Here is a 20,255-nt window from a genome sequence, read left to right on the forward strand (position 1 = left end):
TAATTCTAAAATGATGTGTTTAAACCTTTCCATTTGTATATGTAATTATCTGTGAAGATAGACAATACAGAGAAAAGTAAAAAGTAGTGAACATGGAGAAAAAAAACCTTCAACATCTAATTCTTTCTAAATCTTTATATAACCAATGCCAAATTTGACAACAAAATCATCCCCAAAGCACCTAAATACTATGTAATTTCTCCAAACCTTTAATTCCCCACTGACTATAATCAGACATACTTTTCAAATGTATTTTTAAAAGTAAATTATTTTCCACTTGCAAGATATACTAAGAAGCACCTAAATCATTCAGGATAAGCATTTATCACTCTCCCATACCCTACATATTTAATCAGCTGCCAAATTTTGACATTTCTACCTCTGCCTTGCTCCCCTTCTCTACACACACACACACACACACACACACACACACACAGCTACAACTTAGTTCAAGCCCTCATCAAATCTAGACTAGATGACTGCAAAAGCCCCCAACTGGTCTCTGTTTCAAGTCTCTCATCTATTACAATCCATCCTACATATTAATGCCAAAATACTCTTTCCTTACTCTCATTCTTCTACTCAAACAGCTCCAGTGGCTTCTTACTGTTTCTAGAATCAAACATAAATTCTTCTGTTTAGCCTCTAAAGCTCCTTACAACTTGTCTATAATCTATTTTTCAAATTTTCCACTGGATATTACTATCTTTCCTTTACTCTTCTATCCAGACAAACTGGCCTTTTCTCTATTCGTCACACATGTCACTCAACTCCCACCTCTATGTCTTTGCACTGACTGTCCCACATTACTGAAATGTATGCTTCCTTTATATCAGCCTTATAGGGTTCCTCTCTTCATCTAAGATGCAGCTCAAGACCCATCTTCTGCATGAATCCTAACTTGATTCCTCCCAACTCCTCAAATGCTAATGACCTCCATTCCAAACTATGTTGTATTTAACAACCTTGAATACCTTTGTAATTATTCACTTTATATTTATGCTGTATTTGTTTTAATATATGTACTTCTTGAATTCCCCATCAGAACATAAGCTCCTTGCAATTATTTCATTCTTTGCAAATTGTATCTTTAGTGCTTTAACAGTGTCTGGCACACAGTAAGCATTTAATGCTTATTGGTTAAGATGCTAAAGTGTGGAAAAATAAAAGCTATAACAAATAATTGTGAAGAAAATTATAAATAAAGAAAAAATATCATTTTGGCGATAATATGATCACAATTTTAAAGTGATCTACACAACACTTTCAACAACATATTCATTATATAAGCTGATTATACCAATAATCACTTACCTTAACATATTCCAGCATTAGCAGATCTTCTACTGTATTATCCAGTGTTGTGACAATGTATACTGGTTTACCCTTTTCATCTAAAAACAATTTTAAAAAAATATCTCATATGGGAAAACAGCTAAAAATAAGGTTTAAGATAACAAGAGTACCTATACAGCTTAAACAGCTCAAGTGATGGGGCTAGGGAACACTAACCTTGGATGATGGTGTTCTATTTTCTGGGAATACTGGAAATGAAGGAACACATGTCTGTTTCAGGTTTTGGAACTTGCCTTGTCAGTTCCTCCCATCTAACCTTTCTCCTATCTCCAGGATGCCAAGTTTCAGGAGGTTCAGAATTAATTTTTTTATGGTGTCTTTCCTGATTTTTATGACATTCACCCTCAACCTAGAGAGGAGCCACCCCACTGCCTCTTGCTGAAGTCTCTAGTTCAGCTTCAGCTAGCACTTTTACATGAACAGAGAAAGCAAGGAGCAGACATGTAAGTATTATGGGGAAAAGGGGTTGAGAGAAGAACACTATATGCCTAAGGCATAGGGACCCTCAGTTCTGTAGTGTTAAGGAGACATGGCATAAAGTTAAAGGAAACTCTAGCTGTTAGGGAATAGAATAAATGTACTTCTAAGTGATGAGCATTAAACTATATGAGAAAATAAGAAAAAATATTGACCCAGCACCACTTACTAATACTAGAAAATTAAAGAGAAAAACTGAAAGAAAAAAAAAAACCTTAGACTATATAGACTATGAAACTAATAGCGATGTCATATCCATGAACTGATAACCAATTATGCCAAATGATTCTACAGATCAGTGATTTTATGCACATACACATATACATCATTAAATACCTCTTATATTTCAAACATCTGTAATTACTAGAGTACAAAAAATCATCACTCCTGTGATTAAGCTAGTCTCTCCTAGATCAAGAGTCTCTCCTGATGTAGCCAACTTAGTCTCTCAGATAACACCATCCTCAGGCCCATTTTCAAAGCTTTTATCTAATTTGGTAGGACCTGTCAGAGGTAATCTTTTGGTAGCTTTAGGGAACTCTGGGTTATTTCTGCCACATTAAAGAAAACTTCAATAAAAGATACCATTAAGATACTAGCACTGTGTCTTGACAAGTAATGTGTTTAATAAATAGCTACTGACTTAAATATGTATCAAATTAATTTTGCTATAACTTTGATTTTGTTCACCAATCAATAAATACCTGGTAAGTGCCAATTATGTGCCCAGATGCATGCTGTTTTCAGTTTGTTATGCACATAACATGCTGTCTGCAGATAATTTTTTAAAAGTGGTGGGAGCATGACAAAAAGAAGAGGAATTTTCTATACTAGGATTGAAAATTAGTGTATCAGAGCAGAGCTAACTATTAGAAATTTAGTTTGGGATAACACAATAGAATACTGCAGAGGCAATATAATATAGTGGAAAGGCTCTAGATTCAGAGGGCATGGGTTCAAATTCTACCTCTGAAGCTTACTGTGTTACTACAAATTAGTCCACTTGTTACCTCCATGGGTCTATTTCCTCATCCGTAAAATAAATAGACTGGACTAGATAGCTCTGAGTTCCTACATCAGCTCTAAATTTCTGATCCTGTGACCCAACTATTTTGACAAAGAGGAACATTTTTACCTAACGCTTATCAGATTAAAAGGGCAACTTAGAGAAATGTATAGAGAATATAGCAGCTAACTACTACTACTGGTGAAAACTCCAATTCAACACTTGAGGTCCCCTGCATCTATGCACTACTAGATGATAGAGGTAGAAAAGAATGGCAGCATAAGTATTATGAGCTATACAAGGGATGAGAAGATGATGTACCAAGTACTCTGTGTGCAACTCTCTACTACTACTCAAGAATCTTTCTTGTGATTTGTTCTACTGCAAATCAAAGGAACATACTTTGTATGCTTTGTGACTACTATGCAATCAGTTAACTGTCTTCCAAAAATAACAGAGCAAGCATTATGTTTTTAAAAGGCATACATAATCTCTCTCCAAATTCTACTCAATAACATTGTAGAGGAATAGGAGATTCAGAATCATCTCTAAAGGTGTAAGTCCTAAATCAAGTATTATGTGCTCTACTCCTAACACAACTCTAAATAGTTTTGTACTGTAAAATCAAGTTCAAATGAAAATCAAGGGCAGTCTTATAGGGAAAAGATAGACACAAAGGCAGGACATGAAGTCCAACAACCCCTGTGGAAAAGAAAAAGACAATAATATCCTCACCTTGCCCTAGTAACAGTTCTAGGAAAAAGAGTAATTTTGTATACATGAGTTTCAGGCCACAGAAGGAGTGGGAGAAGAGGTGATGGTAAAGCCATTGCTTTCTTCCAAATTATTTAGTTATGTGAGTCACTGCCCATTTGCCTGGATTCACCACAGAGCATTTTCCCTCCAGTGTCCGTAAAGCATGGAACAAAGCTGAGATTCCTTAATAGTCTATATAGTATTATTTCCAAAAATAACCATCATTGGCTGAGGACCGACTTCAGCTCTTTTTCTCTGAAGGTGAAAGAAAGATGTAAACGATAGGGCTAAAAGGGTTAAGCAGAGCAATTGTAAGATGGGCTATACCAACCAGTCCACTAATGTAGGGTGAGGAGAGCTGTGAATTGGTTGTTCAGCCATTCTGGAAAAAATTTGATCCAGAGACACTATTATTAGGTATATATCCCAAAGGGATCAAGGATGGAGGCTAAGGACCCATTTGTACAAGAGTACTTATAGCAGTACTTTCTATAGCAGCAAAGAACTGGAAACAAAATAGCTGCTCATCAATTGAGAAATGGCAATGGCATAAAAATGTAACTTACTAAAAGAAATGACAAATAAGGGATTCAAAGAAACATGGGAAGACTTAAACAAAGTGACACACAAGTGAAATAAGCAGAATCAGAAGAACAACTTAACTTTAAGATAACAAACATGAAAAAAATAGCAAGTCTTATACAGACTCACAGCCTTGACCTTCCTCTTCACCATCCCAGTTTGCCAAGTCTAGTTAATTCTTCCTTCACATCATTTTTTATATTGATTCCCCTCTAGATACTCACATAAAAACTTCAAGAAATACGTTGTGAAGGGCCACATAACTAACTAGGAGAGAACCAGGCTTTCAGTGTAGGTTCTCTGACTCCAAAGACAGTGTTCTATCCAGGGGTTGAATCAGATGACATCTAAGGACCCTTTATCTCTAAATCTAGAATTCAGCAGCTTATGAATTTTCCCCTGATATTAATTGCTAAATTAAATTATTTTATTTACTTATTTTTCCCCAATAACAAACCAGACAGAATCATGCCTTGGTACTCCGGACATTTTAAACAAATTTCCTTCAAGTAAGCACTTGCTCGCATGTCAAATCTTCTTAATTGAATCTCTGTGCCTAATCCCAGAATATCTAGTTCCACCACAGGCTGCTCCAAATTTTCAATAAGGCGGTAACATTGAATTAAAACCTGTGAGGGAGGTAAAAGAGAGAGAAGAGAGATCAAAATCATACCAAAAAACTGTAATGAAATAATGTAATAAGTTCTTTCTATTCCTTAAAATAAATGCATAACAAGGTCATAGTAGTATCACTGCACTGTTCATTACTTTTTATTGTAAATATTATCTCTTGTCTAAAGAAATACACAACTATGCACAGCAATTTTTAAAAGTGGCTTTTCAATCAACTTTATAGTACTGGAAAAAGAAAGATTAATAAACTATAGCTGCTACTTAAAAACATTGAGGAGGATGACCAAGATGGATCTAAAGGGCTCTCTGATGGAAGAGTTTAGATTTGTTTTGTTTGGTGTCAGAGGACATAAATAAGCACAATAAGTGTGTGCATGCTACAGACAGAAAGATTTTAGCTCAGGATAAGGGAAAATTTTTCCTAAGAGGTATGTCTAAAAGTGGACTGAACTGTCTCAGAAGGTAATGGAGTTCTCTCACAAGGAGTCTGTTCAAGTAGGGCCTAGATGACCACTTGCCCAGTACACTACTGACGGCATTACTATTCAAGTACAGGTTGGACTAGGTTTGGGGGTCCCTTCTGACCATGGCATTCTGTACTATTTAAAGAGAGCAAGTCACTTAACCCTGCTTGCCTCAGTTTCCTCATCTGGAGAAGGAAATGGAAAACCACTCCAGTATCTCTGCCAAGAAAAACCCCAAAGTCAACTCCTTGACTAAAAAAAGAGTCAGACAAGACCGAAAAACAACTGGACAAATATAAATAAAAACAAACAAACAAACAAAAAAAGCTTAATGGGGACCATAGTAATCGGCAAAGAATAGGCTTCTTTTTAATGAAAGCCTCCAGACTGACCCTGAAAGATAGTTCTCTAAGTTATAATCAGTAGACAGGTGCAATACGGAAAAAACCACTTGACTCCCACTGATGACTTTTCATCGCACTCCATCAACAAAAGAGTAATTACTGAATGCAAGGGTATGCTACATCTGCTTGAACCTGCTTCTGAGTCAGCACACTGCTAAATGTTTAGTTGTGAGCATTCTCACCTCAAAAATCGTCAGATGTTATAAATCAGGCAACTGTTTGTTCTGATTGTCTAGAATTGGGAAAGTGATGGAGAAAATGTTAACAAATATTAAGCTTTTAAAAGTGTGCTGTAAGTGGGGTTTTTTATCAGAGAAGAAGAAAGGAAATAAGCAAACGCTTATTGATTAAATGCTTAATATGGGCCAGGTGCTGTGCTAAGAGCTTTTCAAGTATTACCTTATACAGATCCTCACAACAACCCTATGAGGTAGACAATATCATTAACACCATTTATAATTGAGGAAACTGAGGCAAATAGAGCCTATGTGTCTTGACTGGGGTTGCCTAGCTAATTAAGTGCCCGAGACAGGATCTGAACTCTGATCTTCCTGACTCCAGGAACACCATTCTATCTACTGTGCTACCTAGCTGGCTCAGAGAACTAACTGCTAAACATGTATCAGCACACTAATGACCGTAACTTCATATTTGAAAAAGGAGGCAGCATAGTATCAAAAAAAAAAGACAAAAAACCAGCATCCAGCAAAGAAAAAAAAAACAGCTAAATTCAAAAATTGGCCTTCATTTTACACTAAATTAAGGATTTTATCTTCAGTAATTCTATCCCTTTTCTGATTAAGAATATATTTCCTACTCCTATCAAGAAAAAGGAATATGATATGCTACTCTTAATTTTTTAATGTTATGATCTTTAATATTAAGATCACATACCTATTCAGGATGTTCTGTGGTCTTACAGATTATTGCTTTTTTCTATTTTGTCTAATCCGAACAGTGTAAGTCTCCTTTGCTGGACCTTCATCTAGCGTGTGGCCACTAACTGTGGATGATATCCCCCAAGGGCCCATCTTGGGCCTTCTTCTCTCCTTCCTATATGAGGATTCTCAGATCTATTTATTTAGTCTAGTATTTCTCTAAGTTACTCTCTCCTGACATCCAGTCTCACATCTCCAACTACCTACTGGATATTTCAAATTGGTTATCTATCCCCTAGACATCTCAAATCAACATGTCAAAAAATGAACTCATTATTTTGCTCTCCAAATCCCCTCCATTTCCTAAGTCCATCCATGGTTACAACCTAAGTATCTCTGTCAACTCCTCACTTTCATTCAATTCTTAAACCGAATCTGCTGCCAAGAACTGTCAATTCTATGTAGACAATATGTCTTATACACATCCCCTTCTCTTCTCTTACACAGAAGTCACCCAGGTGTTGGCCCTGTCATCCCACCCTAGTGGATTCTTTCTCATGAAAACAGAACACTGGTGGATCTCTTTACTTCAAGTCTCTCCCCCACCACAGTTTATCCTCTACTCAGTTGCTACAGTGATCCTCCTTAAGCACAGTTCTGACCATGTCACCCCTCCTACTCCACAAATTCAACAGCTCCTTATTCCTCCCAGAATCAAATATAAAATCTCCTACTTAGAATTTAAAGCTCTTTATAAGCTGCACTCTTCTTATCTTTCCAGATTCTTACATTTTCCTCCCCTCCAGAGCCTCTAGGCTGTGGCTACACTAGATTATTTACTAGTCTTAGCATTTCATATTGCATCTTCTGTTTCAGTGCTTCCGCATAGGGTTATGTCTCATTCCTTAGAACTCTCTCCCTCCTCATCTCCATCTCATTACTACCCAGGTTTCCTTCAGGTCTATGCAAAAATCTTATTTTCTCCAAGGAGCCTTTTTTCAGTGCTCCTCAATGCTACTGCTTTCCCTCTAAGATTACCTCCAATTTACCTTGTAGATATCTTAGTTGGACATAGTTGTTAATTGTCTCCCCCCATTAGTATATGGATTCTCTGAGAGCAGAAACTGTTTTTGTCTTTCTTTATAAGCCCAGCACTTAGCATAGCCCCTGGCACATAGTTAAGCACTAAATAAATCCTGGGTAACTGATTGGTGACTCATAATTTTGATTCTTCAGTTACTGTGGAATTCTATGTTTTCAAGATATATACTGAGACCAAAATATTGGTGTTTAACAAATGTGTTATAAATTCAGGAAAAAAGCTTAAGGTTGGCATAATATCTCAAAAACAACCCATTCTGTTTTCTTTTGCCTTTTTAATTCTGGCGATAACATACTATCCTTCTGTAATGTCTGAACAAATTGTATTTACTTATGAATAACACCTATGAACTATTTATCCAACCACATATAAGAATCTGGACACAGATTTTCATTAACAAGTTTTTTTGGTATATATTCTTCAGATAAGCTTTGCATGCAAAATACAGAGAAAACCAGAAGAAGGTATGTGTGTATGTGTGGGTGTGCACGTGCACGTGTGTCTGTGTGTGTGGTGTGTGCTGTGTGTGTATATGTAACAGTTTATAGATAAGTGGTCAAAGACTATGAACAGCTCTCAAAAGAGATGCAAACTATATGAAAGAATTCTCCAAATCACTCATAATAAGAGAAATGTAAATTGACACTACTCATAAGTTTCACTTCATACTCAGTAAATTGGCAAAGAAAACTTAAGATGAGAACTGTGAATATTGGAGGAGCTTTGAGAAGACAGGCACATGAGTACATTAATGATGGAGCTATGAGTCACAGAACCATTTTGGAAAGGCATTTAGAATGACGGAAAACACTATACACGCCCAGAGGAAGAACTATGGCATTTGGATGTAGATGGAGGCATGCCATTTGTTCTCCTCTTCCTGTGTTGTTTTGTTTCTTCTTTTTAGTGGTTTCTCCCTTTAGTTCTATTTCTTCTCTACGTCATGACTCATGTGGAAAAAAAACAAATCTTGCATACCCTTAGATTCAGCAATATCACTACTAAGTCTATATCCCAAAGAGACAAAAAAACAAAAAGGAAAACGATCTATATATACAAAAAATATTTATGATGGTGGTGAAGAACTGGAAAATGAGGATGCCCATCAGCTGGGGAATGGCTGTACACACAGTGGTATATGATTGTTATGGAATACCACTGAGCTACTGACAAGCAAGATGCTCTCAGAAAAACCTAGAAAGACTTACATGAACTGAAGCAAAATGAAACGAGCAGAACCAAGAGAACATTATACACAGCAATAGTAATACCGTATGATGATCAAATGTGAATAACAGCTATTCTAAGCAATACAATGATCCAAGAAAATTCCAAGGGATTTATGATGAAAAATACTATCAGTCTCCTAAGAAAGAACTGATGGAGTCTGAATGCAGATTAAAGCATTTTTTTTTTACTTTTCTTAAGTTTTGTTGTTTTTTTTTTTTTTCTGAGAGGGGGTAGAATCTATTTTCTATCACAACATGATTAATATAGAAATGTTTTACATGACTCTACATGTACAGTCTACATCAAATTGTCTTTTCAATGGGAGTGGGAGTGAGGGAATTTGGAACTCAAAATTTTAAAAAAAATGTTAAAAACTGCTTTTACATGTAAAAGAAAACAGTGCTAAGCATGTTACAAATATTGTCTCCTCTGATCCTCACAACAACCCTAGAAGGAAGGTGCTTTTATTATCCCCATTTTGCAATTAAGGAAATTAAGGCAGACAAAGTTTAAGTGATAGACCCAGGTCAGATCTGAACTCGGGTCTTGCAGATTCAGTATCCTGTCCAATGTACCACCACCTAGCTATCTTCAGAAAGGTACTCCTTCTCTAGGAACAAAATTTTTCATATTATTTTAATTTCCTGAAACTATCCCTAAAGGACTATTTCTTCTGCATCATCCTCCACTACCTGCTCATCTTCTCGTTCTGTAGAGATCAGATATATACGATACTTACTGTTCCCAATGTATTAACTAGTTCCAAAAGTTCATATACAAGCTATTTGGAATGGATTCCCCCATAGGAACAGTGTCATCAATAATGATGGTTAGAATCAATACCAATTCCCACATACAGCACTAATAATACTAGTCATTCATGAAGTCAATAAGCTTTTATTAAATGGCTACTTCTGTGTCAGGCACTGTACAAAGTGCAGGGGATACAAACAAAGACATAAGACAGTCCCTACCCTCCAGGAGCTAACACAGGGAAAAGTATTTCTATGATTCTACTTTTCCAAATTCAACTCTGAGATTTCGATCCAACTTTACATGTGAACAAGACTTTGCCCTATAGTTTCCATCTAACAGTGAGGGGAAGTAAGAAATCACCCTCATAACTTCAAGCCACCAGCAGTGGTTCCAATATGAGATAAGAGTTTCCAAAGAAGAATGTATAAGTAATACACTGGAATAAAAAGAATGAGACCTGAGAGTCAGGGACAAAGTCTACAGAAAATGAGGGGTGGAAGAGGTTGTTTAGAGAATTCTAGAAATTGGTAATCCTGATAATTGAATCCTTCAGGGATGCTTCTTAAGTCTTCAGTTGGTTTTCCAGTGGCCTGCTTTGTTGAAGTTTTTTTGAGCAATCAACTAACAAGCATTCATTAAGTACCTACCAGGCACTGTGCTAAGTGCTAACAATAATTTTAAATACCAATTTCAAGGAGTTTACATTCTACTTGGGTGATATTACATGTACACAGATGTAATATATGGAGAAGGAAAGTTTGGATAGATTGTATAGGGCAGGAACAATATACAACAAGGCAAGAAAGATAAGTTGGGGGCAAGTTGCTAAGGGCTTTGAAGGCCAACAGAAGAGGGTCTACATTATACCAAAAGGAAAAGAGAACCACTAAAGTTGAAGGGGAAAAAGGAGATGGTCTCTGTTAAGGGAAAATCATGTAGGCAGAAATGTTGAGGATAGACTGGAATAAAGGGAGATCTGTAATAGGGAGACCAATTATGAGGCCATTTCCAAGGCTCCCTTCTCAACTCTTCTCTTTTTTATGCAGACCCAGTTGGAAAATTTTATAATAAGGACTAATATGTTTTAAAATTTATCTATTTTTCAGGACATTCTATGGCCTTCATCACAGGAATTAAACCAGAGGCTGGAGAATGGAAAAAAAAAAGACTGGGTGGGAAATATTGCAGGAAGGGAAGGGAAGAACAAAAAACCTAGCAGTTTTTAAATTCAGACCCCACCCCACCCCAAATCTGCCAGGTCATTTTCTATTATGGATAAGATCCAGTGGTAAGGTCTCAGGGAAGGAGGAGAAAACAAATCCATAAATCAATCCATGTAGTATCAAACTTTATAGTATAGGGATGGAAAGAAAGGAGAGAAAAAAGTAGAAAGATAAGAACAAAGGATAATTTGAAGTGAGAACAATGAGGAAGGAAGAGAAGTTCCTATGGCTAAAACTGAGTCAAGATAACTATTCCAAAACAGCTGTTACTGTGTAAGATGATTCTAAGTTATAATTACATCAGGTATAATTATATAAGATATAAATTATATATCAGGGTTTGCCTATATATTAAAAAGGAAACATCAATTGAATAGCTCCCAAGATATTCATCTAGAAAATATAAGATTTCTTCCCAAAGTTAAGAAACAAGTTGAAAAAAATAAGTACAGATAACAAAAAAAAAATTTCGATTTTAGCTGATGTTGGATGAAAACAACAGTTTCCACTGGCAGAGTAGTAAGCTACACAAATAAAAATTATTATAATTAAATTTCTTAAACATCTATTCAATTTTACCATGATACATACCTTAGGTATCTCAAACTTCATCGTAAAATCAATCAAGTTTGTAGGCTCTTGTTTCTGAGTCCTTCTTTGTCGAGCAATCGGCACACAGGGAGCTTCTTCTAGCGGACTACAAGGAGCGTCAAAAAATTCCTCTTCAGATTCTAAAAGTCACAACATGACATTAATAAACAACCGTAAACTGCTTTTGTTATAATAATATTTATAATTTATGAATCAACATTTAAATACGGGGACAATGATCCAATAATGAATAAGTTAAAAAACTAAAATAATTATGCATTGGAAGGATCTTAAAATTCTCTCTCAACAAACAACCTTCGGGAATGAATACAAAACATACATAAACACTAACAATATGCAAGCCTAAATTTAAGGAATACAACTTTCCCAAAATATCATCTCACAATCCATTGTTAAGAAGTTACTTAAGAATATGTTGCATATCAAAATATACCCAAGCAAACTTAACTAGTTCACTCATGTCTAAGTCTTCTGGTCTTTAGAGCAATACCACTGGTACAGTTGCTCAGAAGTAAGTGGCATTCGGGACAGCTAGGGGGCGCAGTGAGTAAAGCGCCGGCCCCGGAGTCAGGAGGACCCGAGTTCGGTTCCAGCCTCAGACACTTAACACCCACACCCCCACACACACCCACACCCACACACACACACCCACACACACAAATCCTAGCTGTGCAATCTTGGGCAAGTTACTTAACCCCAATTGCCCTCCAAAAAAAAAGAAGTGGAATTTTTGATATCAAGAAAACCTGAAAATACATCATTTGATCATAATATTATAGAGAGTTGTGACAGATATCAGAAGTCATTATCCCAATATACTCCTTTTATAGATAAAATGAGCTTAAGTGTATTGCACCCAAGGTCATATATGTACTAATGATGTTTACTCAAACTTAGCCTCTGGCTCACAAATTGAAGTACTGATCTCAATGTTACAGAATATTCTGAGATAATGCTAATTTTTTTCTGACAATTCTTTAATATGCTTTTTTGAAAGATGTCCATAAGCAAAGATGAAAACGACATGTTAGAGAAATGGCAATGCAAAGGAAAAGAGCGAATGTTACAATATCAGTTAGTCAGTCAATAAACATTCATTAAGCACTTACTTTGTCATAAGCACTAGTGATACAGAGTGGTAAAAGACTCCCTCGCTCTCAAAGAACTCACATAGTTTAATAGGGGAGACAACATGAAGCAAGGAGTTTAGCCACAGAAGCAAGAAGAGATATGAGACAACAGCTAGGGGAAATGGATGGATCAAGTGAAGGTTTTTTTTAAAAGAGACAAGGGAAACAAGAGAATATTTGTAGGCACTGAAGCAGCCAGTAGACAGAGACTGAATGACAGTGGGGATATTGAAAGGGTAATGTGTAGAGAAGATGGCATAGAATGCGATTGCTTATGCATGTAGAGGGGTTTCCCTTGGCAAGGAGAAGGGCTCCCTCATTATATAACACAGGTATGAAGGAGTAGAAAATAGCAGAAAGTATATGGGTGATGGGAGAAGAGAAGAAGAGAGAAGAGAAGAAGGAGCTCTCAGCAAATGGCCTCCATTTTCTTTCTTTTTTTTTTAAAAAAAATGATAGATGAGGCAAGGAAGAGTCACGAGACATTTAATGAGGGATGAGGTCTGGAATAGCTGTTGTGATAAGTATGGTAGTGAATTTATTAAGGAGATATAAAAGAATTGCCTTGCGGCAATAGGCACCTAGTTGAAATTATGTAACATAAATAGAGGACTCAGGCAGCAGTTTTGAAGTTTTTTCCAGGTTTGTTCAGCAGCATATGTGTGGGGGGGAAGGCAGCAGACGGTTAAGACAGTGCAATTTAAATGGTTCAGTAAGTGGTCAAGGTGAGGAAGCGAGAATTATACAATGCAGGGGTGATGACCTGGGAAAGAGCTGATATATCAAGGGATTGAAGGTCACAGAATGGACAAAGAAGAAAGTTTAGGGTTGCAAGACAGATGGAGAAGTAGAACAACAACAAATTTTGACAAAATAAGGGAACTTCAGAGCTCACAAACATGGAAGTGTTGAATTTGCAGGTGGTATCACAGAGGACACTCACAGTCCAAAAGCAGAGGTCCTACTGATATTTCTGTTTACAGATGACACGTGGACCGTGAGGATCTTTTCACTGAGGTCCCTGACTACTTGAGATTAACCCAATAATCCACAAAGGAATAAAATAAATGAAAACTACCGACTGTCCTGATTATGAAATGCAACAGTCATTGACTTTAAATTTGTGTGTGTGTGTGTATATAAACAGATGTCCTAAAAATTTTATTGCAGTTTACTCTTTAATAAACATACATATAATAGAGAAAATATTTTAATGGAATAACCTGTAATAATTCTGTAAACCCCGTGAGTTTCTATGCCACAGGTTGGGACCCAAAAATATTGTGATGTAGAAAATACATGTGTTTAATGTGTTTTGTTTGTTGATCTGCAAAAATCTCTGCCCGTGTGTGTATCTGTCTCTGTCTCTGTCTCTCTCTCTCTCACACACACACACACACCCATATATGGCAGACATTTGACTAATTTAATGGCGTTCACCATCCAGCTGCCTCATACATATATACACACATACTCTCCAACATACACACACACACATATATATATATATATTATACACCCACCCACTCACACTCATATATGTAAAATAAGCATGCACTGCAAATGAATATGCATATAACAGGACGAATTTAATGGTACTGACATATAGATGCGTATATGCACACAATATATGACAAGCACTACAAATGGGTAATGACCTGAGCCTAGAACTAAATAAAAGGATGACAGCAAGATAGAGTGCACTTGGGAAATGACACAGTACTTCCAATGAATTCAAGCTGCTGCCTAATACAGAATTTCTTATTTTATAAAATCAATATTCTTCCAATTATGTTATAGTTACAAATCATGAAATTTCATAATCTATGAAAAATAAAATTATACTTAACTAAAAGGGCAATAAAGATAATGTGGTGGATATAAATAAGCTGCAGTATATTATTCATGACTGCTTCTATGCAACAAGTGGGATAAAGGATATCATTTAGTAAATATGTTACTAGAAAGGGAAGAAGGCTGTTAATACACTTAAGACTAAGGAAAACACCACCTATATACTAAAAAGCACCCTGAGAATGTTACCACCTAGAGAAAAGTTTCTAGGACTTTGGATAGATCTTCTAAATATTCTTATTCTAAATGATCTGGTTATTCCCCACAATGATAGCGACTGCAGCCCACATTTTCTCATGCTGTGCAATTCTTATGAGAAAGCTACTTTAAAATGCATCCACTGAATTTTTACCGTGATAATATATTCATTATAAAGAAAATATTCTTTCAATAAATTTACTTTACCATCTTCAATAATGGATTGAAGTTCCAAGAGAGGAAGCAGTTTTTGTGAAAGCTGGGGTGTTCCAAAAGAAGATGATGAACGAGCCTGAATAGACAGGATGTTGTACACAGTTATAAAAACACAAAAATGTGGAAATATTTTAATAAGGAAACAATGAATGTAAACAGACAGTGAAAGAGATTAATTTGAATTAATAAAAATTAAATGATAAAACAGTTTAAAAGAAATTCATTTTCAAATCCAACACTTATCAGGGTCTTATTTGAAACTTAATTTTTTTAAAGTGGTCATTTTCCTAGAACTTTAGAATTTAGATGACCTCAGAGGTTTATTGTGTTTCCTATTAAACAAATATGGGCTGCAACATTCATTAGAAGGTTTATTCAGTTTCTGCTAAACACTTTTAGAGTCCAAGAAATTAAAACATAATTCTACCCAATTATGGAGTGCTGTAATCATTAGAAAAAAGTTATTTTTGGTCTAAATCCACTTCTTTATAACTTCTATGTATACATTATTTCCCAGTTCTCCCATAAAGCTATGCTGAATAAATCTTTCTTCAATGTGTTTCCTTAAACTGTGTCCATAAATAATAATTATACACAAATTATGTGCGACAGGAGTCCTATGAGTTAATAAGGATACATTCTACACACTTCACATGTTTGTGCAATTCAAGTATATTATTTCTTACCAAGGGCAGTAGTAAGACCAAGTAAACCAAGAAAACATGGTTCAAATAGGTAAACACGGATAAACGCAGCAGTATAAATTTAATCTTAATTAGAACATTTTGATATTATTCTCTCTTTAGGACCATTAAAATGTTTAGCATGATACAAAAATTAAACTAAAATATATACTAACAAAAAAATGTCAAAGTAGAGGTCTTTCCAAATTAGTTTTAATTAGGTGATAATGGCAATTCATTGCTTGAATCCAAATGGATATTTCAAATACTTGAAAAGTTTACTTTCTCAAATAAGCTACTTTCCTTTCTAATTCATTATTAACTTGATTATCAAATATCTTTTTATTCATGCAATTTAATAACCAATTCTTGATTGCTTACAAATTCTGGATTAGAGGAGTTCAAATTAATAGGGTTTTACTTTGCTATCTGATTCAAGCTAATTTGAAAGGGTATGAGGCTATATTAAAAAAAAAAGTGCCAAAAAAACTAATGTCAATAAGAGCTTAAAAGAGAATTTTCTTCATATTAAATCTAGTCTCTTTCATGTACTACTATCAAAAAATTGTTCTGTAGTTCTAAATAGAACCAAGCAGACCTCCAAGTTAAGTAATGATTTTGTTGTTTTGTTGCTGCTGAGTCATTTCAGTTGTGTCCAACTCTTTGTGACCCCATTTGGGGTTTTCTTGGCAGAGATACTGGAGCAATTTGCCGATTCTTTCTCCAGCTCATATTACAGATGAGGAACTGAGGCAAACAGGATTAAGTGACTTGTTCAGGGTTACACAGCTAGTTCATGTCTGAGGCCAGATTTGAATTCATGAAGATGTGTCTTCCTAATTCCAAGCCCAGTGCTGTATCCAGTGTACCACCTAGCTGCCCTTAAGGAATGATGAGAGCATTTTTTTAAAAGTCACCTGAGTGTATCCATTTTAAATGTGCTCAAAGGACTCCCAATCAACTTACATCTCTAAAAAGTACAGAAAACAGAAGTAAGGAACAGGTAAAACAGATGGATGAATGAATATTTGGCATGATACTATAAGACAATGCTGGTATGTTAAAATTCTAAATGAGCTGAAGTTGTTGATAAAAAAAAATTACAATTACAGCAAAGAATATTCAAAAAATTCATGTCAATTGGGAAGGAGGTCTCCAGGGAAGTGTCACAGAGAACTGTGTGCAGTCTCTGCTGTTTAACATATTTATCAATGATTTGCATGGGTTGTATACTTATTGAAATTATAGGCAACACAAAGTATGGAAATATCTAAAACAAGAAATAACAAAAATAACTAAACAAAATAACTAAAACAAGAAATAACAGAATCTAAAGACATTTTGAAAGACAAGAACATTGAGTTAAATCTAATACATATGAAAGGATAAATGTAGAATTTTATCCTTGAGTTCAAGAAAATGACCTCACAGATACAAGATAAGGGTGTCTGGTTTACACAGCAGTTTATCTGAAAAAGATCTCAGTGTTTTAGCATATTATAAAGCTTAGTATAGGTGAAGAATAATATATTGAGGCAGCCAAAAAGTGAACTTGGTAACTTGGGCTGAATTAATAAAGGCATAATATTCCAGGAATAACAGGTAGCCCCACAGCATAATGCTCTGCTCAGACTACATCTAGAATATCCCCTTCAATTCTGGGCGCCACAGTTAAGGAAAAACATTGATAAATACCCACAGGAGATATAGCTATCTTCTACTATTTGAAGGACTATTACATGGTAGATGGATTAAACTTGTTCCATTTGTTTCTAGAAGGGGGCAGGAGAACAAGGGTGAGAGGGGTCTGGGGTAAAAATGAGAGAAATGATTGTTTTCCTCATATATTAATAATTATTAAGATTAAGGTTTTCCATTTTTATTTCCTCATTCAGAAGCTAGTCTCTGAAGGCCACTGCTGATAAATAAAATTGCCCAAATCCTTGGCGCAAGTGCTTTTCAAACAGAATCAAGTCTAAGTGAGATCTTGTCCTAAGGAAATAAGCCCCTGTCCAGGGGATCTTATATTAAGAATTTAGGGTAATCTAGCTTATAAAGTGGACAACCAACCAGAGTAGTCTGGACAAAGATGGTCTCTTTTGTTCAGATTACTGGAAGCAGCTGAGTTTCATGATCAGGTCATGTTATCAGGAAAAGGAGCTGAAGACTTTTATCCCACTTCTCATTATAATATTCATTCTCCCATTAATTGGTAACCAATCTGAGTTGATTTCCACCTGTCAGGAATACCCATTCTTCCAACAATATTTAAACATTCAGCAAGCCCCCAAAATTTATCTTTGGTTCATGAGAGAAAGTCAATGACCATCATTTTGTTAATTATTTGATAGGTATAATTAAAAAATTGATTATTAATTACCCAGAAATTATGTCTTTTGGACTTTTCATACATCAAAAAGAGTTGAGAATATAGAATAAGGGGCATTAGGGAGGAAGCTACAAAAAGGGGATTGAGGTGTAGTGGAATAAAACATTTTCCAACAAACAGAGCTATCCAGAAAAGTGATGACTGCACTGAGAGGTAGATATCCCTAAGTGAAGATCTTCAAGCAAAAGCTTGATGACCACATGTTGCTGTAAAGATTCCATTCTGGACATGAAGCAGACTAGATGGATGTTGAGGTGCCTTCCAATTCTAAAATTCTGAGATACTGTAAAATTATTTTGTTGTTACACAATTTTCTTGAAGTTTCCAATATCCACTGTAATATTTCTTTAATATTTTAAAACAATACTTTACCACAGAACTTCTTGGAAGGGCAGATACATCAGTTCCACTTTGTGGCCTTGGAATGCTTTTAATTAATTCCAAAATCCCTCCTAATTTTTGATCTGAAACTTGCAAAGAAAGTAGGGGCAGATGTCCAAAAACTTTGAATCTATTCCGAAAAGATGAGAAGTCATTAACATTAAAGTTTTAAGTTAATTAAAATACTTAACTAAGAGAAAATTATATTTTCCATATTTTCCCTTCAAATTAGTCACATGTTATTCCCAAGAGTGATCATTCTCCCAGATTTCCCTTTCATTTTTAAAACCTTTTCTAATTATGGAATAAAAGGCTTGTCTCTCATTTTAAACATTTCAGGCAGTAGCTAAGGATGTTTTTTTTTTTTTTCAAGGAGTTTTCTTCAAATTACACTGGGACTAAAGATAAATAGTTTTAGCTATTTTAAGGCACTGGGGGGTGGGAAATGGCAAAGCTAAGTCAAAAAGGACATAGGATGCCTGAGCTTTCCTCTTGTTCATTCAAGCCTAAGCTCTTACTTTACTGTGTCCCTAGAGACAAAGATTCCCAAGAGCTAAGGATCCAAAATCTCTTCTCACCTGCCTCTTTGCTTCCAGGACTCTTTGCCTCCATGCCTGAAGTAAAATTATCATGCTATTACCCTCTAGGTAAACAATTTAAAGACTAATAGGTAAATATTTCTGCTGTCTAAAATCCAAGTCATCAAAGATGGAGAAAGAAAGTAGACATTCAAGTACTTCTTAGACTGAGTGTGGAAGAAAGAAACTACATAGATGACTGATGAAAAGGCGTTATATTTGACAGGGAAGACAAAAACCTTCAGCTTTGTTGGAAGATGACTGGTCATAAAAGGACAATTAAATGCTAGCTATCAGAGAATAATAATCAGATTTTTAATGTGTTGGTAGTATGATAGTACTAAGTGGCAATGATCATAATAATAGTGACAATGATGATATTAATGATGGAAAAGTACATAATATCAAAGAAATAACCAGTTATTCAGTATATAACAGGTGAGATATCCAAATTCAAACCTGATTTGAGTCCTACCTTTTATCAAGGTTATTATAGGGGTGGGAAACCTGAAGCCTTAAGACCTCATGGGGCCTTCTAGGTCCTTAAGCACAGCCTTCTAACTGAATCCAAATTTACAGAACAAATCTTTTATTTTTATTAACACATTTTTGTCTTTTGAATTTTTATTTCATTTTTTAAATGAACATATTTAAAATATCAAAGAATAAAATAAGTTTCAATGAAATAATCCTCCCAGATTGACTGCAACAAGGAGAACATTAGAAAGCTGTAAGGGCTAAACTGACAGCTGCTTCACTCATTATTTAGTTCTAACTTCCACTGCCTGATTGGTGCCACTTCCACATCAGTCTGTTTGGTGAGAATTTATGTGGGTTGAGCAGTCTGTTATCAGCTTTTGAAAACAATGCACTGTGCTTCTGTTTGAAGTGGAATTTGTGAATAATTGCACAGTATTTTTAATTCTATCTGCTTAACAGCCCATAACATCAAAGAAGACCAAGAGAACATTGAAGAAAATAGATTTTTTAATGATGATTTGGAATAGCAATATTACTTTGTTTTTGCTAACAATAAAATTATTTGCTTGCTTTGTGATACTGCAATATCAACATGAAAGAAATTCAATGTTCATCAGTATTCTAACAGTCACAAGGACCTTGAAGTATTTTAAATTAGAGGGAGAGGTGTGAAAGGCTGTAGTGCAGAAATTACAAGATGAAAAGCAAAACCAAAGACAATTTTCTCAAGTAGCAATAAGACCTGGAAATAATGCCACTGAAGCAGCTTATAAAGTAGCTTATACCCTCGGGTAAAAAGGGAAGTCATTTAGTGATGTAGAAATTGTGAAAGAACGCATCACTGAAGTTTTAAGATGCTTAGGCCCA

General features: G+C 35.4%; 1 protein-coding gene across 3 annotated transcripts in view; it reads right to left on the reverse strand.

Annotated features, from left to right (window-relative positions):
* The window catches only part of VPS13A (vacuolar protein sorting 13 homolog A), a 308,176-nt gene that overhangs the window by 203,591 nt on the left and 84,330 nt on the right, over positions 1-20,255 (reverse strand). For all 3 annotated transcript variants that reach the window (XM_069105632.1, XM_069105621.1, XM_069105624.1), the window contains 5 exons: positions 18,322-18,460; positions 14,869-14,953; positions 11,459-11,598; positions 4,650-4,806; positions 1,315-1,394 (listed from right to left, as the gene is read on the reverse strand). In XM_069105632.1, coding sequence (XP_068961733.1) covers positions 1,315-1,394; positions 4,650-4,806; positions 11,459-11,598; positions 14,869-14,953; positions 18,322-18,460 — 601 coding nt within the window. The remainder of the gene's footprint in view (positions 1-1,314; positions 1,395-4,649; positions 4,807-11,458; positions 11,599-14,868; positions 14,954-18,321; positions 18,461-20,255) is intronic.

This window comes from Petaurus breviceps, unplaced genomic scaffold (assembly GCF_028583685.1).
Source record: "Petaurus breviceps papuanus isolate PSGF00001 unplaced genomic scaffold, PetGlider_PUasm1.0 138, whole genome shotgun sequence".
NCBI lineage: Eukaryota > Metazoa > Chordata > Mammalia > Diprotodontia > Petauridae > Petaurus > Petaurus breviceps.